The sequence below is a fragment of the Parambassis ranga genome, chromosome 12, assembly GCF_900634625.1.
Source record: "Parambassis ranga chromosome 12, fParRan2.1, whole genome shotgun sequence".
In the NCBI taxonomy this organism is placed as follows: Eukaryota; Metazoa; Chordata; class Actinopteri; family Ambassidae; genus Parambassis; species Parambassis ranga.
In genome coordinates this window covers 313,325-331,702 of record NC_041032.1, presented here as the reverse complement: position 1 = coordinate 331,702, position 18,378 = coordinate 313,325, and the positions used below count along the sequence as shown (strand labels likewise).

The 18,378-nt window shown below is 41.3% G+C and overlaps 2 protein-coding genes across 5 annotated transcripts; both read left to right on the top strand.

The window, feature by feature from the left end:
* Nucleotides 1-1,538: 1,538 nt before the first annotated feature.
* On the top strand, nt 1,539-13,237 carry LOC114444147 (folylpolyglutamate synthase, mitochondrial-like). Of its 4 annotated transcripts, none has more exons than XM_028418562.1 (15): nt 1,539-1,703; nt 3,428-3,556; nt 3,666-3,719; nt 4,347-4,411; nt 4,976-5,090; nt 5,637-5,714; nt 6,227-6,288; nt 6,777-6,879; nt 6,984-7,061; nt 7,215-7,362; nt 8,225-8,308; nt 10,244-10,394; nt 10,762-10,837; nt 11,072-11,138; nt 12,035-13,237. In XM_028418562.1, exons 1-15 carry the CDS (start codon nt 1,557-1,559, stop codon nt 12,412-12,414), a joined length of 1,737 nt encoding a protein of 578 aa, XP_028274363.1. In that variant the 5' UTR covers nt 1,539-1,556; the 3' UTR covers nt 12,415-13,237. The 4 variants fall into 4 exon arrangements, with proteins under 4 accessions (XP_028274363.1, XP_028274362.1, XP_028274361.1 ...); XM_028418561.1 differs by having other exon boundaries at nt 8,222-8,308; XM_028418560.1 differs by having other exon boundaries at nt 7,215-7,371.
* A 672-nt stretch (nt 13,238-13,909) lies between these two features.
* Nucleotides 13,910-18,223, top strand: naif1 (nuclear apoptosis inducing factor 1). Its single transcript, XM_028418177.1, has 3 exons — nt 13,910-14,476; nt 15,869-15,913; nt 16,834-18,223. The coding sequence occupies exons 1-3, from the start codon at nt 14,032-14,034 to the stop codon at nt 17,385-17,387; spliced, it is 1,044 nt and encodes a 347-aa protein (XP_028273978.1). The 5' UTR covers nt 13,910-14,031; the 3' UTR covers nt 17,388-18,223.
* Nucleotides 18,224-18,378: the final 155 nt, after the last annotated feature.

Sequence of the window (18,378 nt, the reverse complement as noted above, 5' to 3'; positions counted from 1 at the left end):
TTCTGTGGGTGGGTGGTGAAAAAATAGTAATAAAATAATAACATGAAGTAGTTGCAATTTCCTGCGTATTTTAACAGGTTGTTAAACTATTTTACCTACAGAAGTAAGCTTAATGACTATTTCAGAGACAGAAACACATTTATTTTAAAAACTGTGACAAACAGAAACTAATTCCAAGTGAAACAACACTTTTGTCAACCACACTGGTGCTACTACACTAACAGATTATACAAAGCCTCCATATCTGAGGCCTTCTCTCATTTACAGAGACAAAAGTTTGGCAAATCTCCCTCATGCCCACCTGATAGAGTTTTCATCACTCACCTCAGCAGCAGAACTTCCTCCACTGGCCCTACATGATGGCCCTGCCTCTGACTCACTCTCAGTACCAACCTCAAATATCAAGAGATGGAGAGACTGTGCTTTACTTTTCAATTAACAACCAATATAAGTGAGTTATGTTTATTTGCTTATAAAACTGCTGAATTCACAACAAACCTTGTGGATGTGTTTATAATGATGCCCTGCCTCATCTGCTACATCAGTGTGTCCCTGTTCATATAATGCCCCACTGTGTCCTGACGGTCCATCACATGTGTTTTATTCTTGCTGATAAGAATAGGAGCAGGTGGCTGTGTGCACTGGCTCGGCAAGTCTGAAGCTAGCAGGCTAACAGGAGCTAACCTGCCTCATTACAATATGGGTTAATGCTGAAAACAACTCTAACTCTCCGTGTCTTTGTTAGGAATCTCCTCATGTCCACTGTGTGTGGGGAGGGAGCAGAAAAGGCAAACATGTCGTCAGACTGTCTACTGTAACTGAAAGTAAACAGCGGCTTCCTCCCAACTTTTCTAAGTTGATTTAACATCAACCTAACGTCACCTGGGGCCATGTGACAAACAGTCAGGCTTCAGCATGAGCTGGACTTTGTGGGATGACACTGATGTTACCTCCTCCAGCTTCCACAAGCACTGACGGTTCTCTTTGCCGGTCTCGCTCGAAGAAAGCCACAAAGCCACAAAGCCAGTGGATTTGTTAGGTCCGTTACCATAGTAAAGGCAGTGTAGCACTGTGGTAACCAGGAAAACGTGGAGTGGATTTCAGTGGTGAAGTTATTCTCTTATGAATCAAGTGGAACAGACTTTTTCAAGAGCACAGCGCACAGAGCATCGAGACAGCGTTAGGTGGAGTTTCCTACTCAGTAAATGTGTGTGTGTGTGTGTGTGGGGGGGGGGGGGGGGGGGACACGTCCCACTCTGATATAACGGTAGCTACGCCTATGCCAGAGGGGCTCCATAAGAAGGGCTCCGTATGACAGTATGTTTGGTTTGAAAGTTTTTTGTTACAGTACAAAGTAATCCAAGTAATCAAACAAGTATTTTCGTAAATAAATGCAATTTTATTATTTTATATGCGATTTCTACACATAACAAATATCATGCAGTCATTTCTTCATGAAAATAGGGTTAAGAGAGGGCGTATTCGACGTCACCACGCATGTGGAAGGATCCTCCCATATTTGGCTGTCGCTTCCGGTATCATCTGAACGCCCCATTATGGTGCTCTTGTCGCAGGTGGTGCGGCGGGGCTCCGGGTTTGCCGCGCGGCTCCGAAAACAGGACTGGGCGTGCAGTTTGGTAGGACTTTCAGCTAGGTACTACAGCACCAAGACGGCTCCAGAGATACCGGGAATGGAGTACCAGGTACGTTACTACTGCCTCATGTCTTCTCATCGGTTGCTAACACGCTAGCTAGCCACCAGCGCTGGTTTACCAAGTTTTGTAAGTGAGTTACTGCACATTTTGGAGATGGTTGGAAACATGGCTGACACTATCACGCGGGAATACATAACAGTTCAGCTGGCGTTGTCAGAGAGAAGCAGAGTGCCCATGAAGCTGGCTCACTGCTGTCTGGTCAGCTCATAGAGCCCTGACCAGAGCAGTGAGCCAACACGTGGCGTAAACTTCTCTGATGCCATATTTGACTTGACATGAGTTTCACAGCAGGTGTAAACGTGTTTGATTCTGTCGGTGTTTTTAATTTATTTAGAGTAACATGCAACTAATGTACTTTTGCAGCTAAATAAATTACAGACAGTCACTTTATATGACACCGAATACAGTGCGATACTGCCGATCAGCAGTTTGTAATAAAGTCTCTTATGATTTTACTTGGTTCTGCGATTGATGTCTTTGGTTCCTCCCACTGTCCTCCTACTGTCCTCCTACTGTCCTCCCACTGTCCTCCCCTCTGCTGGACCACTCTGGAACCTTGTATTGGAAAATGTTGCTCCGAAGAGATACGTTAATATTTTGGTCCTTTTGAATCCACTACACATATGTTGGACAATTTAAAACGTAATAATATTTTAGGTAAAAATGATTTTTCTAAAACTGCAAAAATATGAGACTGTGAAAGTGTCTTCTTCATAACTGACAGTGTGCAGCGTGCCTTTGGAGAGCGTATGCCAGTGAAAGAAGTAGTACATCAACTGTTTCATTTAACAGTGGAACAGATGTATGAGATGTAGGGATGTAGTTGATGTACTAGTGTACATGTACATGTTGGTATTGATGGGACAAATGAAGCGAGGCTTCGAGGTGTGGGTATGCCTCATGAAGATAGTCAGTCAGTAAAATAAAGCAAGAGGAGCAGGAGAATATTTGGAGAAATAGAGGTGGTAGCAAAGGAAAAGCAGCAGGGTAGATTGTTTCTCTTATTGTAGGACTTTGGCATGAGATATTATATATAAATGTATGTATTTCATTTGAAACCCGTTGATGATGTCAAATTATGGGTGTGTACATAGTGTGTGTCAATTAATGTCACAATATTTGGTTTGCACATTTTTAGCTATTTCTGAGTTTCACAGATTTACGTACTGAGGTCCTCTACCAAAACCTAAACCTGTTGCCCCACCAAACAGAACAGATGACACTGCTTTGAGGAGCAGTGAGACATATTTTGTTTCCTTTGTCTGAGTTCAGTTGTGTATTTTAGTCATGTGAAAGGAGCTCGCAATATTGCATTTTTTTGTCCACTAGATGGCTTAGTAGATAATGGTTTACTATATGTTTACTATAATGGATCTGTTTTTTTTTTTATTCTGAAATTTTATTTATTTATTTATTTCCGGTAAAATAATGACATTAAAGTGCATATTTATTTGCACATATCTTCTTCTTCTTCTTCTTTAAAAATATCGTTGCTGTATTATCTATGGCTGAGAAACTGAGAGCAGCATATAGGAGGGGCTGAATGGGCACAAATCCAACAATATGTGTAAAAAAGATTTTATATTTGGTTCTTATTATTGGAGCAAATTAGCCCCATGTCAGAGCCATAATCTCTATAATCAATGGGAAATACTTCAGTGTGAGTCTGAAGTTCTGTTTTTAAGCTCAAGCTGTCTTTGCTTTTGCCGCAGGATGTGATTTGCACCCTGAACACACTACAGACAAATGCCAGTGCCCTGGAGCAGGTACGAAGAGAGCGGAGTCACCCTCAGCTGCAACTTCATGCCATGAGAGGCTTCTTGGAGCGGGCTGGCCTCACAGTACGTCATATCAATACAGACATTACACATAATAGAGAACAGTATGTTGTCTTATGTGATAGGAGTACTTATTCTCTTAAGTCTTATCTGAACTTAATGTGTGTCAAAGGTGGAGGAGCTAGATCATCTCAATATCATTCACGTGACTGGAACAAAGGGCAAAGTAAGTCGACACAGATGCTGTTTGTCTCTCTTATGTAACCTCATGTTGCAGCGGGTCATGCAGTTGGATTTGCAGTTATGATTTAATGAACCTAGTGGTTCTTCTTAGCTGATATTTTTTCTGTAAACCGGCTCATAAAATATAACCTTATCTTTTAATATCAATTCTTTAATCTTCTTTCAATTAAAAACAAAATCATAAATTATATTGTAAATTAAATTTCTGCCTGTTGTCCTATTAGTAATTTTAGTAGATGTCCTATTGGGTTGTCTTAATCTGGAACTTATAAATTAAATCAGTAATGTTATACTAGACCCTTGGCCAACACAAGCTTACAAAGTGTACTCTTTTACCAACTCTCTGACTTGGCACTGTTTAATATGCAGTTTGTTTTTGTTCTGTTTTGCATATGGAGACGTGTAATACACAGCAACATTTTAAGCCTCTACTTTTAGTTGACTAAATGATATAGTTTTGATAGCAGCATTTGTCTTTATTGTCTTTATTTTTAGTTTGCATAATCTATGTAGTTATTAATTACATCCATGCATTGTTTACTAACTGAGGGAAATGCAAGCCATGGTGACAGATGTATGAGGATGGCCTTTGTGTTTATTTGTCTTTCAGGGCTCAACGTGTGCATTTACTGAACAGATTTTGAGAAGTTATGGTTTTCGCACAGGATTTTACAGGTAAAGCCATAGGGCATGTATAATAATGTTACTGATTACTAATAATGTTACAAAGAGTAGTACAAGACAAACATGTATTGGTTGACCTCTGTCCATGGTTATGAAAAAATCTTCCACAACATCTAGCCAAGTCAGCAACAGTCTGGAGGAGGTAGATGTGACACAAAACATGTATTACATACAAGTTCCCACATTGGTTGAAAAGGTATTCCCCTTGAAGAGGTAGACAACATGCATGCGGTTTATGGTTTACTATGTTTCTTTGGAGTTCTGCCATTCATCTGCAATGTAAGAAATGGTTCAAATGTATTGTCAGATGTTTTTGTATATTTTAATTTAAAGATGTAATTTTAAAACCAAAGTACCATTATACCATATAGGTTAGCAGTTGGGGACATTATTTCCCCATTTTGAATTATTATTATTATTATTCCTGCAGATGTTATTAGAAACATATTGTTAATAATATGGTTTTTAGAATCACTTTTGTATTTTTAATTGATATACCAAAATTAGCATGTCACATCATTGGCCCATTTACTAATCTGTCCCTCTTGGTTGTAGTTCTCCACATTTGGTACAGGTCAGGGAGAGGATTCGAATCAACGGGCAGCCTATTGGAAAGGAGCTCTTTACTAAATACTTCTGGCAGATATATGGACGATTGGATGAAACAAAGGTCTTTAAAGCATCTTTTTTATCTGTAATCACGTCAAACACAGCTAATCATTGACTTCACTCAGATTGACTCAATGGAGTTCTTTATTAACAAAACCTGAAGTCATTTAAAATGTGTGCATGTTAACCTGATTGTGTATCCTGTTTGTAATCTGAGCCTGAGAAGAACCTTGCTGTGTGCTATTAGTTCCAAAGGTTGTTTTTGTATTTAGTTAAGTGTAAAAATGAGATGCCTCATGTTCACATTAGCCTGACAGTCATGTGATGGCATACCTTGGTCACATTTCTGGCATTTAGTGTTCTGTTTTAGACATGCTCGTTAAGAAATGCATCAATGAATCTGGATCAAACACTGTACAGGACATTTTCATCCAGAATGCAGCCATCAAAGTTTTAATCTAAGAAATATGTTAATAATAAGTTTGAGTGTTGGAAAGAAGTGTCGAATAATCAATTGTGTCCAAACGTGTGAAAAAGAAAATTGTAAGCTCTCTGCTGTTTATAGTATTGATGCAAACGGTAATATTTCTTCCTTTGATCTCCACAGGATGCCCACGGAAGGACAATGCCGGCTTACTTCCGTTTCCTCACCATCTTGGCATTTCATGTTTTCCTTCAGGAAAAGGTATGGTACAAGCCTGCAACCAGAAACTTGGGTCTTATGCAGAGCATTACATAAGTCTGCCTACATACCACAAACACACCTTCCCCACTGTGAAGCATGGTGATAGCAGCATGCTGCTGTGGGGATTCTTCTAGGCAGCAGTCCTTGGGAGAAATTCAAAAGTAGTGGGTAAATTGACTGCCTGAAAAATATAGAAACAATCCTAGAGGGCAAGTCTGTCTGTAAGAGAAGTCTGCCTTGGGAAAAGATTTTTTTCCCCCAGGAAGACAATGATCTGAGTGTGAAGAAAAGGATGGAGTAAAATTGCAGTGTCCACATGTTAAATGACCATTTACACAATTTCCGTGCTGTGATTGTGGCCAACGATGACTTTAAGAATTATATATTATAATAAATGGGTAACTGCTTCTTATAGCCACTGTTATCTCAATTTCAACTGGGTGATTATTTTCAGAGCAGTTTTACACAATCTGTTTTGTGGTTTATATTTATTAATGCTTGTCTTTGCTCAGGTGGATTTAGCAATAATTGAAGTTGGTATTGGTGGAGCCTACGACTGCACCAACATTATAAGGTAAGATTGTCCTGGACTTGACGTTACGTTCCTTGTCTTATGGAAAACTGTTAAAGATGTTTTACTTGCCACGCTGGTCTGCCCAAAATGGAAAATGTCGGCTCATTGATTGTTTATTACATAAATTCAGATAAAATTTGCAAGCAGTAACAAAGCACAGAAACAAAAAAGTAAACACTGACATGTCATGGCCACTACTAAAACCTATGACATCATGTTTGAATATCCAGTAAAGACCATTTTGTATTTACATTTGTGTTTATTGTATGTATTGTTTTTTGATATGCTGCTACTACAACTTAATTTCCCTACAGGGATTAATAAAGTAAATATCTATCTCTATCTATTTAGAGAAAGCACTATAATTATAATGTTCCTTAAGTAAAAGTATGTATAGTGTCCCCTACATGTGCTGCTCTATAAGATAAGGCTGACTTTCAGTATCTGAAGAAACTTTTTCAGTGTTGGTTTCTTCATGCTGTCAACAGGACACCATGGGTGTGTGGGATCTCATCCCTGGGCATAGACCACACTCAGATTTTGGGAGATACCATTGAAAAGATTGCCTGGCAAAAAGGAGGCATCTTTAAGGTGTGTTGGCGCCTAACTATGGATGGTGTTTGGACTAAATGCTGTTTCTCTATTGATCTGTCATCTCACAAGATGATCTTCTGATTATGTTCATGTGTTTACAGCAAGGTGTTCCTGCCTTCACAGTCAAACAACCAGAAGGTGCATTGGCAGTGCTCAAGGACAGGGCCAGAGAGATAAAAGTGAGTTTTTAATGAAATGAGGAAATGGCTCCTTACATAACACACTTTAACTGCTCACTTTTGTTATTAACTCTAACTTTCTTTAAAGAATGTTCTCTCTGAGATAAATAAAGGAATTTTAATTCTGATTCTGATTCTAACCTGATACTGCAGTGTCCTCTGTGGGTGTGTCCAGAGCTGGAAGACTACCAGGCAGATTGTGGATCTGTGCACTTAGGCCTGGCTGGGCACCACCAGCACTCCAATGCCTCCCTGGCCCTCCAGCTAAGTCAGACTTGGCTTCAGAGGAGATTTCTATCAGGTGGCACCTGTATGCCTACATTTTATATGTGAAAACTGATAGATGATGTGTAGTGTTATTTTACTTGATTCATTGCATGTTACAGACTTCTGGATGTAAATAATCCAAAACCAGACTCAGAAATCTGAAGCTGTAGAACAACATGAAAGCATAAAGTTATTTTCTCTGTTCTTTAGCCAAGTAGGTTGTATGCTAGAACAGCTAAGGTGAGGTTCACAGTAGTAGTATCTGGTTAGTAAAGTCTAATTGTGATGGCAGTTTTAAACAAGGTTTAAAAGAGAGAATCCTACAGTGGAGGAAGGATAGAAAACCTTCATCAGCCTGTGACAGCTGATGTTACAGAGTGAGTGATAGCTGGAGTTTGGGTGCTGAGGAAAGAAGATGTTCCGCAGTACCTGTAACAATGGTAACTTAAACGATGACTTGGTTACAAGACAATGCAAAAGTCTTCTGTGTAACCTACCTACATTAGTGTTTTATGTGGCAATTACAACCATCTTAACCTAATAGCCCTGCAGTGTTCTGCTGTGCACACCCTATGTGAGGCAGTTTGTCAAAGGATACAATGGCAACAAGTAACAAGTGCTACTGGCAACCTTATGGCTAGTGGCTAAAATACAGATATACTTGTCATGTAAACTCTTCCATTTTCTTCTTTTTTGGAATTGTGTGCTGCGACATAATAATCACACAATAATCACACATCACACAATGAGATGTACCTAGTTATGGATTTAAACTTTTCTATGCTTGAAGTGTACTTTCTTTGACCATACCATTGTATTTAATGCTGAATATATTTGTGCAATCCTTTTTTGGATTTAAAATTAAAGCACACCTAACAGTTTTCCATTCTCAGCAGATAAAACCTTTCGCACCACCACCCATGAGAACAGCAGTATACTTCAAGCGTCTTCCTTCAAGCTCAGCCCCATCATGGTAAAAGGTGAGTCAATAGTGTCAAGAAGAATCAGAGTTAAAAGTTAAATTTGCAGTAGTCAGTGTCCACCAGCTGGCAGGCCACCTATGCAGGGTTTCCTGCAGCGCTTTATAGTTAGGGCGGCCATCGTGACAACAAATGCCCCCCACCTTAACTATGTCCCCCTGGGGAAAATAAATTTCTGCTGCATCCACACACCATTTGGTACCAGTCATGCAGCCTCTTTGGTCTTAAGCTGTGTGCTTTGCAGTTCGATTGCTTTACTGGTCTGTATACTAGATCTATATGCTTTTGAATGCCGTATGAGAGAGGCAGATACGGGTTTGTGCATTTGTCATGTGGTGATGTTAGTTGATTGACTCAGAGTCCTAGATATATTTTAGTCTCTACTGACAGTCAATATACACTGCTCAAAAAATAAAAGGAACACTTAAACAACACATTATAACTCCAAGTCAATCACTCTTCTGTGAAATCAGCCTGTCCAGTTAGGATCAACACTGATTGTGAATCAGTTTCAGCTGCTGTTGTGCAAATGGAACAGACAACAGGTGGAAATGAGAGGCAGTTATCAAGACAGCCCTATAAAGGAGAGGTTCTGCAGGTGCTGACCACAGACCATGTCTCTGCTCTCATCCTTTCTGCCTGATGTTTTGTCAGTGCTCTCACCCCTAGAGGTAGCATGAGGCGTTGTCTACAACCAACACAAGCTGCTGTGGTAACTTATTCAGGATGGCACATCAGTGTGAGCTGTGGCAAGAAGGTTTGCTGTGTCTGTCAGCACAGTGTCCAGAGCATGGAGGAGATACCAGGAGATGTGGGGGGGGGGGGAACAGGAGGAGCACTGCCAGAGCCCTGCAACATGACCTCCAGCAGGCCACTAATATGCATGTTTCTGCTCAAACTGTCAGAAACAGACTCCATAGGGGGGATATGAGGGCCCGATGTCCACAAGTGGGTCTTGTGCTTACAGCCCATCACCATGCAGGGTCATTAGCATTTGCCAGAGAACACCAGATTGGCACTGGTGCCCTGTGCTCTTCACATATGTGACAGAGTCTGGAGACACCGTGGAGAACATTCTGCTGCCTGCAACATCCTCCAGCATGACCGGTTTGCCAGAGGTACCCTGACTAGGTACCAGGATGAGATCCTCAGACCGATTGTGAGACCATATGCTGGTGCAGTGGGCCCTGGGTTCCCTCTGATGCATGACAATGCTAGGCCTCATGTGGCTGAAGTGTGTCAGCAGTTCCTGCATGATGAAGGCATTGATGCTATGGACTGACCTGCACGTTCCCCAAACCAGAACCCAATCGAGCACATGCACCACAGATGGTCAACCTTTCCATCTTGTAGCTCTGTCACAGTTCTTGCTAAGCCTTCCTGGCTTGACCCTCATTTGTGGATATGGGAGTGCTGCTGTGTACCACTTTTGGTGCTCAACTGCAGGTGGTGGACACCCATGACCTGTCCTCAGCGTTGAGCACCATAGGGAGGCCCTGACTGACCGAAATTGCCTTTCGTTGCTCTTGGTGAGAGAAAACGGGCCTTGCCAAGTGGAATGGCTATTGGGGTTTCCCTGTAAAAGGTCTTCTTTACACTGACAGGATATCACATTAAGACCCCCGTGACCCTTCTGGTATGACTCACTGACACTGTCGACCAGAAAGGAATGAAACGAGTTTTGAATTTGTGAATTCCTGGATGACTGTCAGCTATGCTACTCCCTCAGAGACCCTTCCAATAAATAAATTGGCTACCACGTGGAATTTAAAACAAGTGTGTGCAGTTAGTCTACATGTTACATGTGACTTTATTTAAATGAAATGCTGACTTGCAAGGGAGACGTCCTCCCAGGTCAATGTGGGCAGACCAGGAATTCGCAGAACCATATTGACTTTTGTGCTATTAAGTCTGATTTTTTTTTTTCCCCCTCAGGGCTAGCAGACACAGAGTGGCCTGGCAGGAATCAGACTCTGACACATGGAGCTGTCACCTACTTTTTGGATGGCGCACACACCATGCGCAGTATGCAAGCCTGTATTCGTTGGTTCAGAGAAATGGCAGCCCAGCACGAAAGGAAGTCAAGGTGAATGTTTTATGGCATGACACCCAGCTGCAGTTATACACACAGTTATTGATTCATCCAGACAGCAATTCCACCAGCAGGTATGAAGCAGCTCTGTACCACTCTCCTCACTGCCTGGCAGTGCATGACTCTCATTTGTGGTGGCCTCTTCCCCTTACTAATGATTACTCTGCACTGTCTTCTGCTTGCATAAGTAGCACTGAATGTCTGAGTGTGATTTATTAACTTTTTAATGTGGTTAATAAAACTCAGCCATTGATTGAGCACATGGCATTCATTTGGCAGATAACAGCTAGTCGCTTTTACTTTTACTTTCACCATGTGAGGTACTTGTAAAAATAATGCTGACCTTATGTTTGGGTTGTAGTGGACCTGTAGCCAGAGTTTTGCTGTTCAATGCTACAGGAGAGAGAGACTCAGCTGCCATGCTTAAACTCTTGGTGGTGAGTACCTATAGACACCATACAACACTCATCTGCTATGAAAGGGGAAAAGTAAAAGTGAAATACTTTGACTCAAAAGCTATTAACCAAAAGTCTTTGTTTCTTCAACAGCTATGGTATAAGGTGTACATGCAGGTTAACATAGGGCATGTTTTGATAAAACATTGTAGCTGAGTGAAAACTGAAACATTTCAGAGCCAATGAAGTGACAGAATGTCTTTCTATCTCTTTCAGCCATGTCATTTTGACTATGCTGTGTTCTGCCCAAACATCACAGAATCTATTTCTTCATGTAATGCAGGTGAGTTTACTGAGCCTGCTGATGCTGGATTTTAACTCCTACAAAGTACCATTCTACTGGGCTGGCACTTTTTAATAACCTACATGTAAATGTCGGTGAAGGTTCTTAGTCATTTAAAGAATACACTGGTCGCCACAGTGATAGTGCAGAATTTTACTACAGGCATTAAAGGATCTCAGGCTCCACAGGAAGAAGATGCAGCTTTGCCCTTTTCTGTAGAAGGTGGTCAGTATTTGGGAACCAGTACAATTTATCATCCAGTAGGGCCCCCAGGTATTTGTAGCAGTTGCTTCAGAAGTATATCTGCTACAGTTTGCTCCTGAGAGCATCAACGGACACAGCAGCTGAGTGTGTTGTGGCTGGACTCTGAACTGTCTAAAGTCTGCTATATAGTATGTACAGGAATGGTGGTGAAATGGTTGTTTGTGGGGGCCCTATGCTGCTCTTGCCCCAGAGACGCAGTTTCCCAGCCCGACAAACTGTTGTTCTGTCAAGAACTATCTTTGAGGTCATCCCCATACCTGCCAACTTTTGTCTCAGTATGAGGGACTGGATGGCATCATGCACTTGAGAAATCAAACTAAAACAAAATACCACTTAGCATCCCAGCTCTTTCAGGTAGGTTTAGGCCTAATTGTATACAGGAGACCGTGGAGTATTAGCAGAAGTGCTGTGACAGGGGACGTGCCATATCAAACCACCATCTATGACCTGGCCATTCTTCTCTTGTAGTACAGAGGGTCTGTGTGTGGGCTAGAGAAAGACCAGTATTCTTACTCCACAACGAATAGTTAAAACCTTGTAATATAAAGAAGGTCTATAAAAAAAAAAATATATATATCCTTTGTCCACCAGCACATTGCTAAAAAATAATGAGAATTTCTTTCTCTTATCAGACCAGCAGAACTTTAATGTATCGGTGGAGAACATGCTGACTCGCTGCTTGGACAATGAGAGGAGCTGGCGCCTTCACAACAGTGCCGGGGATAATAGAGGACCACAGCTGCTCATTGAGGACAGCTTGCCTCTGCTCCAGGAAAGGAAAGCAGACACCTTAGTTTTTCCTTGCATCCTCAGTGCCCTCCAGTGGATCACTCAGGGCAGAGATACAGTGCTGGCAGATCCAGCTAAGAGCCTCCTACCAGTCAGCACCAGCATCAGTGCCAAAGGTGCTCCTCTGCGTGAAGCAACCGAGATCCATATCCTCATCACCGGAAGCCTCCACCTAGTGGGAGGAGTTCTTAAACACCTGGAGCCCCCAGATTCCTCCAATTAAACAGGACTCTGTTAGATGTTTGAACGATAGATGTGCTATGCCTACACACTTTTCTCTGCACAAACGGTGTATTAACTATTGGAAAGATGTTTATCTAATGGGATTAGCTGCACCCATTTTCTGTTATCCTGGTGGATTCTTTGCTGCAGCTGGTGCTAAGGGCCTAGGCAGCTCCAGACCTCACAGGGGCCCCAGCTTCACCCAGAGCCTTACTAAGGAGTTCACATGGAGCTCTGGTCTTCAGTCTTAATTAAAACCCAACGTGTTTACAAGAATTACAGACAGTAATTCTGTAAGTTATACATTTAATTATATTTATAGATTGAAAAGCACCAATTATGAATTGTCTGTTTCCAGCTCTGTTGGAAGTCCTGCATATCACATTTTACAGTTTTAAAATGAAACCATGTATTGCATGGTTCATACACATGGCCTCTTTGTTCTAGAGGTGTAAAAACTCTAATGTAACTTGTCAAATGAATTCATGGAATTACAAACAAATTCAGAGCAATCTGTGTAAAATTATAAGAGGCTTATTTAAATGAGCCTCAATTGAAATTGGCATTATCCAACTGTAGTACATGCAGTTATTGTCTGCATGACTGTTTAAGTATGTACTTTATGTATTCTGGTGAAACATACTGGACCTGTATGAGTTAACAAATCCTTCATTCATTTTCAGTACGTTTAAATGAAGTCTGGCAGTTCAAAATAACTTTGAAATTTTGAAGTATTTATGAGCTCAACAGAAATTGATGCACTTAAAATGAAACTTGTAAGTAGACTGGAATAAATAATATAGGAAACAGAAGTGGCAAACATTGTTTCTGTATGTGGCCTTTTTCTTTGTCAACCTGTAAACATCTTTCAGGAAGTAGCCTATCCAAATGTTAAAAACTTACTACATGCTGCTGTAAACATGACTGAAGAGTGCAGAAAAAAGTTCAAACTGTAAACAGATCCTTTACTTAACACAAGCTCAGCTCCCCTCTGTTTTAAACCCACATCATGTACATGGAGTCTCATTGTGTCCTGTTACTATCTTCACCGCACTTTCTTCTTCTTTTGTACAGAAGCGTTGCTTAAGCCCTTTTTGCAGACCCTGTCCTCTTGTCCCTTCTCACAAGATGCTTTTAATGTAAATAAAGCTGATTTATTAAGATACTGACAGGGTATAGCAAGATTTCTTATCTTATCCACACGGCGCAGCGGACCAGGCCGCCATTCATCAGCACGAAAGCTTGACAAACATTTTAGGAAAATCTGGACCAGAATATATGTGACGTCACATAAACTTGATTAAACCGCTGCGACATGTAATCAAAGTTAGCGGCTGCCCAGCATGTTCAGACTTTGTGTCTTTTGTGACAGTGTAGTTTAGTGGTGTGAATGACGTCTGGTTAATCCAATAGTAACATAGGATACTGGGTGACCGCGAGATCTTCAGCCAATGGCGCTTCAGCAGGCGGAGCTCAGTGAGCAGCTAACGTAAGCGTTGTTATTAGGAAGAAGAAGCCGATTCTGGAAGCCATTACGTTGCGCACATCATTTGAGTAAATCCTACTATTTTGCGTACAATACGCACAATTACATCTCTTAAAGAGGATTTCTGCAATCATGGCATCGGTAGCCAAAAAAAGGAAAATGAATTTCTCGGAGAGAGAAGTAGAAATTATTGTCGAAGAAATAGAGAAACAAAAGCACACACTGGTCAACCACTTCAATGCTGGAGTCACCCACATGGCAAAGAATAACGCGTGGGTGGACATCCTGAAAAAGGTGAACGCTGTTACCACCTGTCCCAGAGAGTTACCCGAGGTGAAAAAGAAGTGGTCTGACATGAAGACGGAGGTCCGGCGGAAAGTGGCCCAGGCGCGGGCTGCCATAGAGGGAACGTCTGCCGACTGCACTCCAGTTCCCGTCATCCTCACGGCCATGCAGCAGAGGATCTGTAACCTCCTGGGGGAAGCCACCATCATCAGTTTACCAGCTGGAGACTCAGACGCTGAGATAACTTTACCAGTTACGGTCAACTCCACCGCCACCGTCACACTGACGGAGGGTAAGTTGACCAAAGTTTTCACTCTGAGCAGGCACAGGAAACATTAATGGATGCTTCTGTCACAAGCGAGTTGTGTCTTGTGGATACGTCTTGAAGAGAAAACACCTCACGAAGTGAGAAGAGATGCTAGTTGTGCAAAAAGGTTGTTGTTCAGTACAGAGTGATGAACTAAGCACCGATGCTCAACTTCAGGAACATTAAAGTGAACAGGATTCAATGCAGAGATGTCATTGAATCACATGATGTTTCAGAAGTGATGTCATAGTGCTGGTGTCTGTCACCACTGGAGTGAGAAGTGAACTGAGAGATGTTATCAATATATGTAAAACAATGCTGCAGGTAACACACCATACGTGTATCTGTGCAGTAAACGCTCCCAAATGATTCAATATGTAGAAATTTAACTGGAAGGCCTACATGTATTTTTGTACAGGGTTTGGGCTTTTAATGACGAAAATGCTATTTAAGATTCAGGATTCAGAACGTAATGCTGCATCAGTTTTACTATGCCAGATTATTATGGGATTATATCATGTCATGTATTTAAAGTCTACAGCGGTGAAGAGAGCTGAGAGAGAGGTGTTAAAAGCTGCCACCTGACATAATATAAATCCTTCATTTAGTAAATATTTCAGATGTGCCCTCACAGGACACTAGGTGTTGTTTGTTTGTTTATGTTCAGACAATACAAACATTGTAGACTTTCTCATTTCTATGCAGACCATGGTGATATGCCTGACATAATTCTTAAAGTAGATATGTTTAATTTGTATAACTAGTATCCCATAATTCAAACTTGTCAGTTTAGTTGTTTCAGTTGTTTCATTACAACTATGTTTTCTTGTCTTATCATTTACCAGGATACATACAGTAGAAGAAATAATGTTTTGATCACCTGCTGATGTTTAAAGTTTAGCCCTTCAAAGAAACAGTACACATCATTTTAATGGTAGGTTTAGCACTATTTCTCTACCTACTCAAAGGTACTCAAAGCACTTGTGAGCAACTTAGGGTTAAGTGTTATTTTTTTTAATTATTTGTGTAATGTGAAGAGTCATTTCCAAGAGTTTAAATCGAGGCAACTGGACTCAAGGATTGTTTTTTGAAGACGTCTGCCCCAAGTGGCTTCTTCAGTTCTGCTGATTGAGCAGAACTGAAGAAGCCACTGGGGGGAGTGTCAAAACGTCTTCAAAACAATCCTTGAGTCCAGTTGCCTCGATTTAAACTCTTGGAAATGACTCTGACCTGGATGAATGAGAGCATCCACAGATATAATGTGAAGAGTCACTTAGTAAGTGTTACCATGCCAAACAAATGTTGTTGTTGTATGATGGTTAAATGGTGTAGATTTCCTTTACTGTTGTGCTCTTACCATCTGTCTGTAATTTACAGCTCTTCCAGCTGGTCCAGGCTGTGAGGACTCTAAGCCACTGAATGGTAAGTTTTTGTCTTCTCCAAAATCCCTCCATCCATGCATGAAATTGGTTTCTGTATAAAGACTGGAGTCATAAATTTGATGACTTCAGAGGTGACTAGATAAAAGGAAAAACTTGGAGACTAATGATTTGGACTATAGTTTTGTGATTTGAAAATACTTGACTCCTTACACCAAGCCTAAAGCTAAAAAGTAGGCGGTACATTGTATCCACATCATGACAGCCACTTAAAGCCCCATTGTCCATTGCTACTGCCTTCCTGACAGTTTCTTCTTGGTTGAGTTCTTTTCACTTAGGAATGACATTATCATAGATTCTATTCTGTGCACTGTTGTCTAAGGCAAGACAAGCATGCTATTCTAGGCCTATACCAAGGTAAAGCCTTCGGCCTTGGGGAAAATAGTTTTGAATCAGAGCGTGAGCAGAGATATATGGGGCTGTTAACACACACTGTTCTCTTGCCCAGGCACAGAGTTTACAGGCCCTGGCATTGATGTCAAACCCCTGCACATCCCCTACATCTAATCCTTTACCTCGTTGTGTAGTAGCATTTTAAAACGTACCTATCCTCAGCCTTAATCCAGTCTCCAGTCCTTCCATTTCATCTTATAGTCAAACATATATAATATATATGGCAAGACCAAGGCTACTTATTAGTCTCGGTCTTGCCTCCTCATGGTATACTCTGGTCTCAGTCATGCGTTGGTCTCAGTTGGTCTTGACCACAATACAGTTGACACATTAATTTGATAAGCACTGTCAAGTATTTTGTATATTGATTTGTACTATGACTTGCACAAAATAATCAACATCCTGTTATCAATTCTGGCCAGCAAGCTTATTTTACACACTTTAATGAACAGTACTCCATGGACTGTAAAAGCATGCAATTACTAAAAACTGCTCCTGTCCCATTCCTAGCTGAAACCACATATCATACCTTGGATGATGGAGCTGTTGTAGAGTATTGCACCACAACTGTGAGCGACACTACCCCCACTGTGGTGGCCACTGTTGAGGCTCCAGTAGAGATGTTGGCCTCATCATCAGCATCCCCTCCGCCACCTCAGAGTCAAGCTAAACCCCAGGAGTTGAAGAGCCGCATCGCCCTCAACTCTGCCCGCCTGCTGCAGGAACAGAGAGTCACTAATGTCCACATCCGACAGATTGCTCATCACCTGGAGGGTCAGAACGAGCTGCTGCAGATGATGCGGCGTTCACAGGAGGCTCAAGCATTTGCCCAGGAAAGGCAGGCCCAGGCCCTGGAAGGAACACAGGCTGCCTTACTTGCATTGGTGCAGATGCTCAGGCCTGCCCTTAAAGACCTACGCAAATTCTTGCAGAGTGGGACAGAGGTAACAAACCTTAACAGCTCAGCGGGAGCAGCAGTTGCTGATGGAACAGTAGCAGAGGAGCAGAGCAGGTCCAAAACACCACCACCTCCTACTCCACAGCAAACTGAGGAGGCTCAATAGGCACTGTGTGTGTTGTTTGCTTCAAGTCGATGCACAGAGACTTTAAAGGACCATGGATCGCTTGTTAAGAGAGGCCATAAGAAGAGCATGTACAGAACTTTATTTTATGATTTGTAAATACATTCTCAGAAGCTGTGAAGGGTTATTTTTAAATGGCCTGTCAGGGAATTTATTTGTTTTTAATACATTGTTTTTAAAGTACAGATGCCAGAGTTCATGACCCTGATGTGGCTTAAACATTTAATTCTTCAGGTCATCTACAGTTCAGCTAACCTAAAGAGTGATCATCCTTGTTTTTTTACCAGTCAGCTGAAACAAATGAAAAATCTTGGGATAAGGACACTGTTGACCAATTTTCATTATTTGGCCAGATTGTGAGACCACACACTATCCATTTGTAGTAATGATGTTACAATGATCACACTGAACACTGAAGATCTCACAGAAACTTGTGATGAAACGTGACTTTACCTGGTGTTGGTATATTTCTGGTTGTGTTGTTCTCTGATTACCACCACGATTGTGAGCTATGAAAGCATACACCATCTTCCCAGTCACTTGTTTTATGTTGGCTTTATATTGGCATTTCCCTCCATACTGCAGAGTTCATGATCCACCAGAAGAGGTCAGTGTGTGTAAGCATTTTTCATCTGCAGTGCACTTGAGGTCATCTGTCAAGGAAAGTTTCTGTTATATATTTGCCATTAAGGCTTACTACACATTGTAGATCACATAAGGACATCATGTATGGCAACTGAAAGCAGGATCACTACACGTTTATTTTTTCACTGAAACAACAAAGACACTGAAATTAAAACACAACCTGCCAAACTGAAGACATCTCTCTGACTAATTAGTTTCACACTGTCAGCAGTTTTTAGATTTGTTAGAGACATGTTATCATATTTTCATGATATCATGTTTCACATTTTTAACGTCAAAGAATTTTATTTTGGTCCAAAATATGAACATGAATAGCATTTGTCTCATA

What these genes read in the sequence shown, in the direction of transcription:
- LOC114444147 (XM_028418559.1), top strand. Translation starts at nt 1,557, where the DNA reads ATGGTGCTCTTGTCGCAGGTGGTGCGGCGGGGCTCCGGGTTTGCCGCG. An exon ending in TACCGGGAATGGAGTACCAG is followed by an intron (nt 1,704 to 3,427) that starts GTACGTTACTAC and finishes CTTTTGCCGCAG; the next exon opens with GATGTGATTTGCACCCTGAA. An exon ending in TGGAGCGGGCTGGCCTCACA is followed by an intron (nt 3,557 to 3,665) that starts GTACGTCATATC and finishes TGTGTGTCAAAG; the next exon opens with GTGGAGGAGCTAGATCATCT.
- naif1 (XM_028418177.1), top strand. Translation starts at nt 14,032, where the DNA reads ATGGCATCGGTAGCCAAAAAAAGGAAAATGAATTTCTCGGAGAGAGAA. An exon ending in CACCGTCACACTGACGGAGG is followed by an intron (nt 14,477 to 15,868) that starts GTAAGTTGACCA and finishes TGTAATTTACAG; the next exon opens with CTCTTCCAGCTGGTCCAGGC. An exon ending in GGACTCTAAGCCACTGAATG is followed by an intron (nt 15,914 to 16,833) that starts GTAAGTTTTTGT and finishes TCCCATTCCTAG; the next exon opens with CTGAAACCACATATCATACC.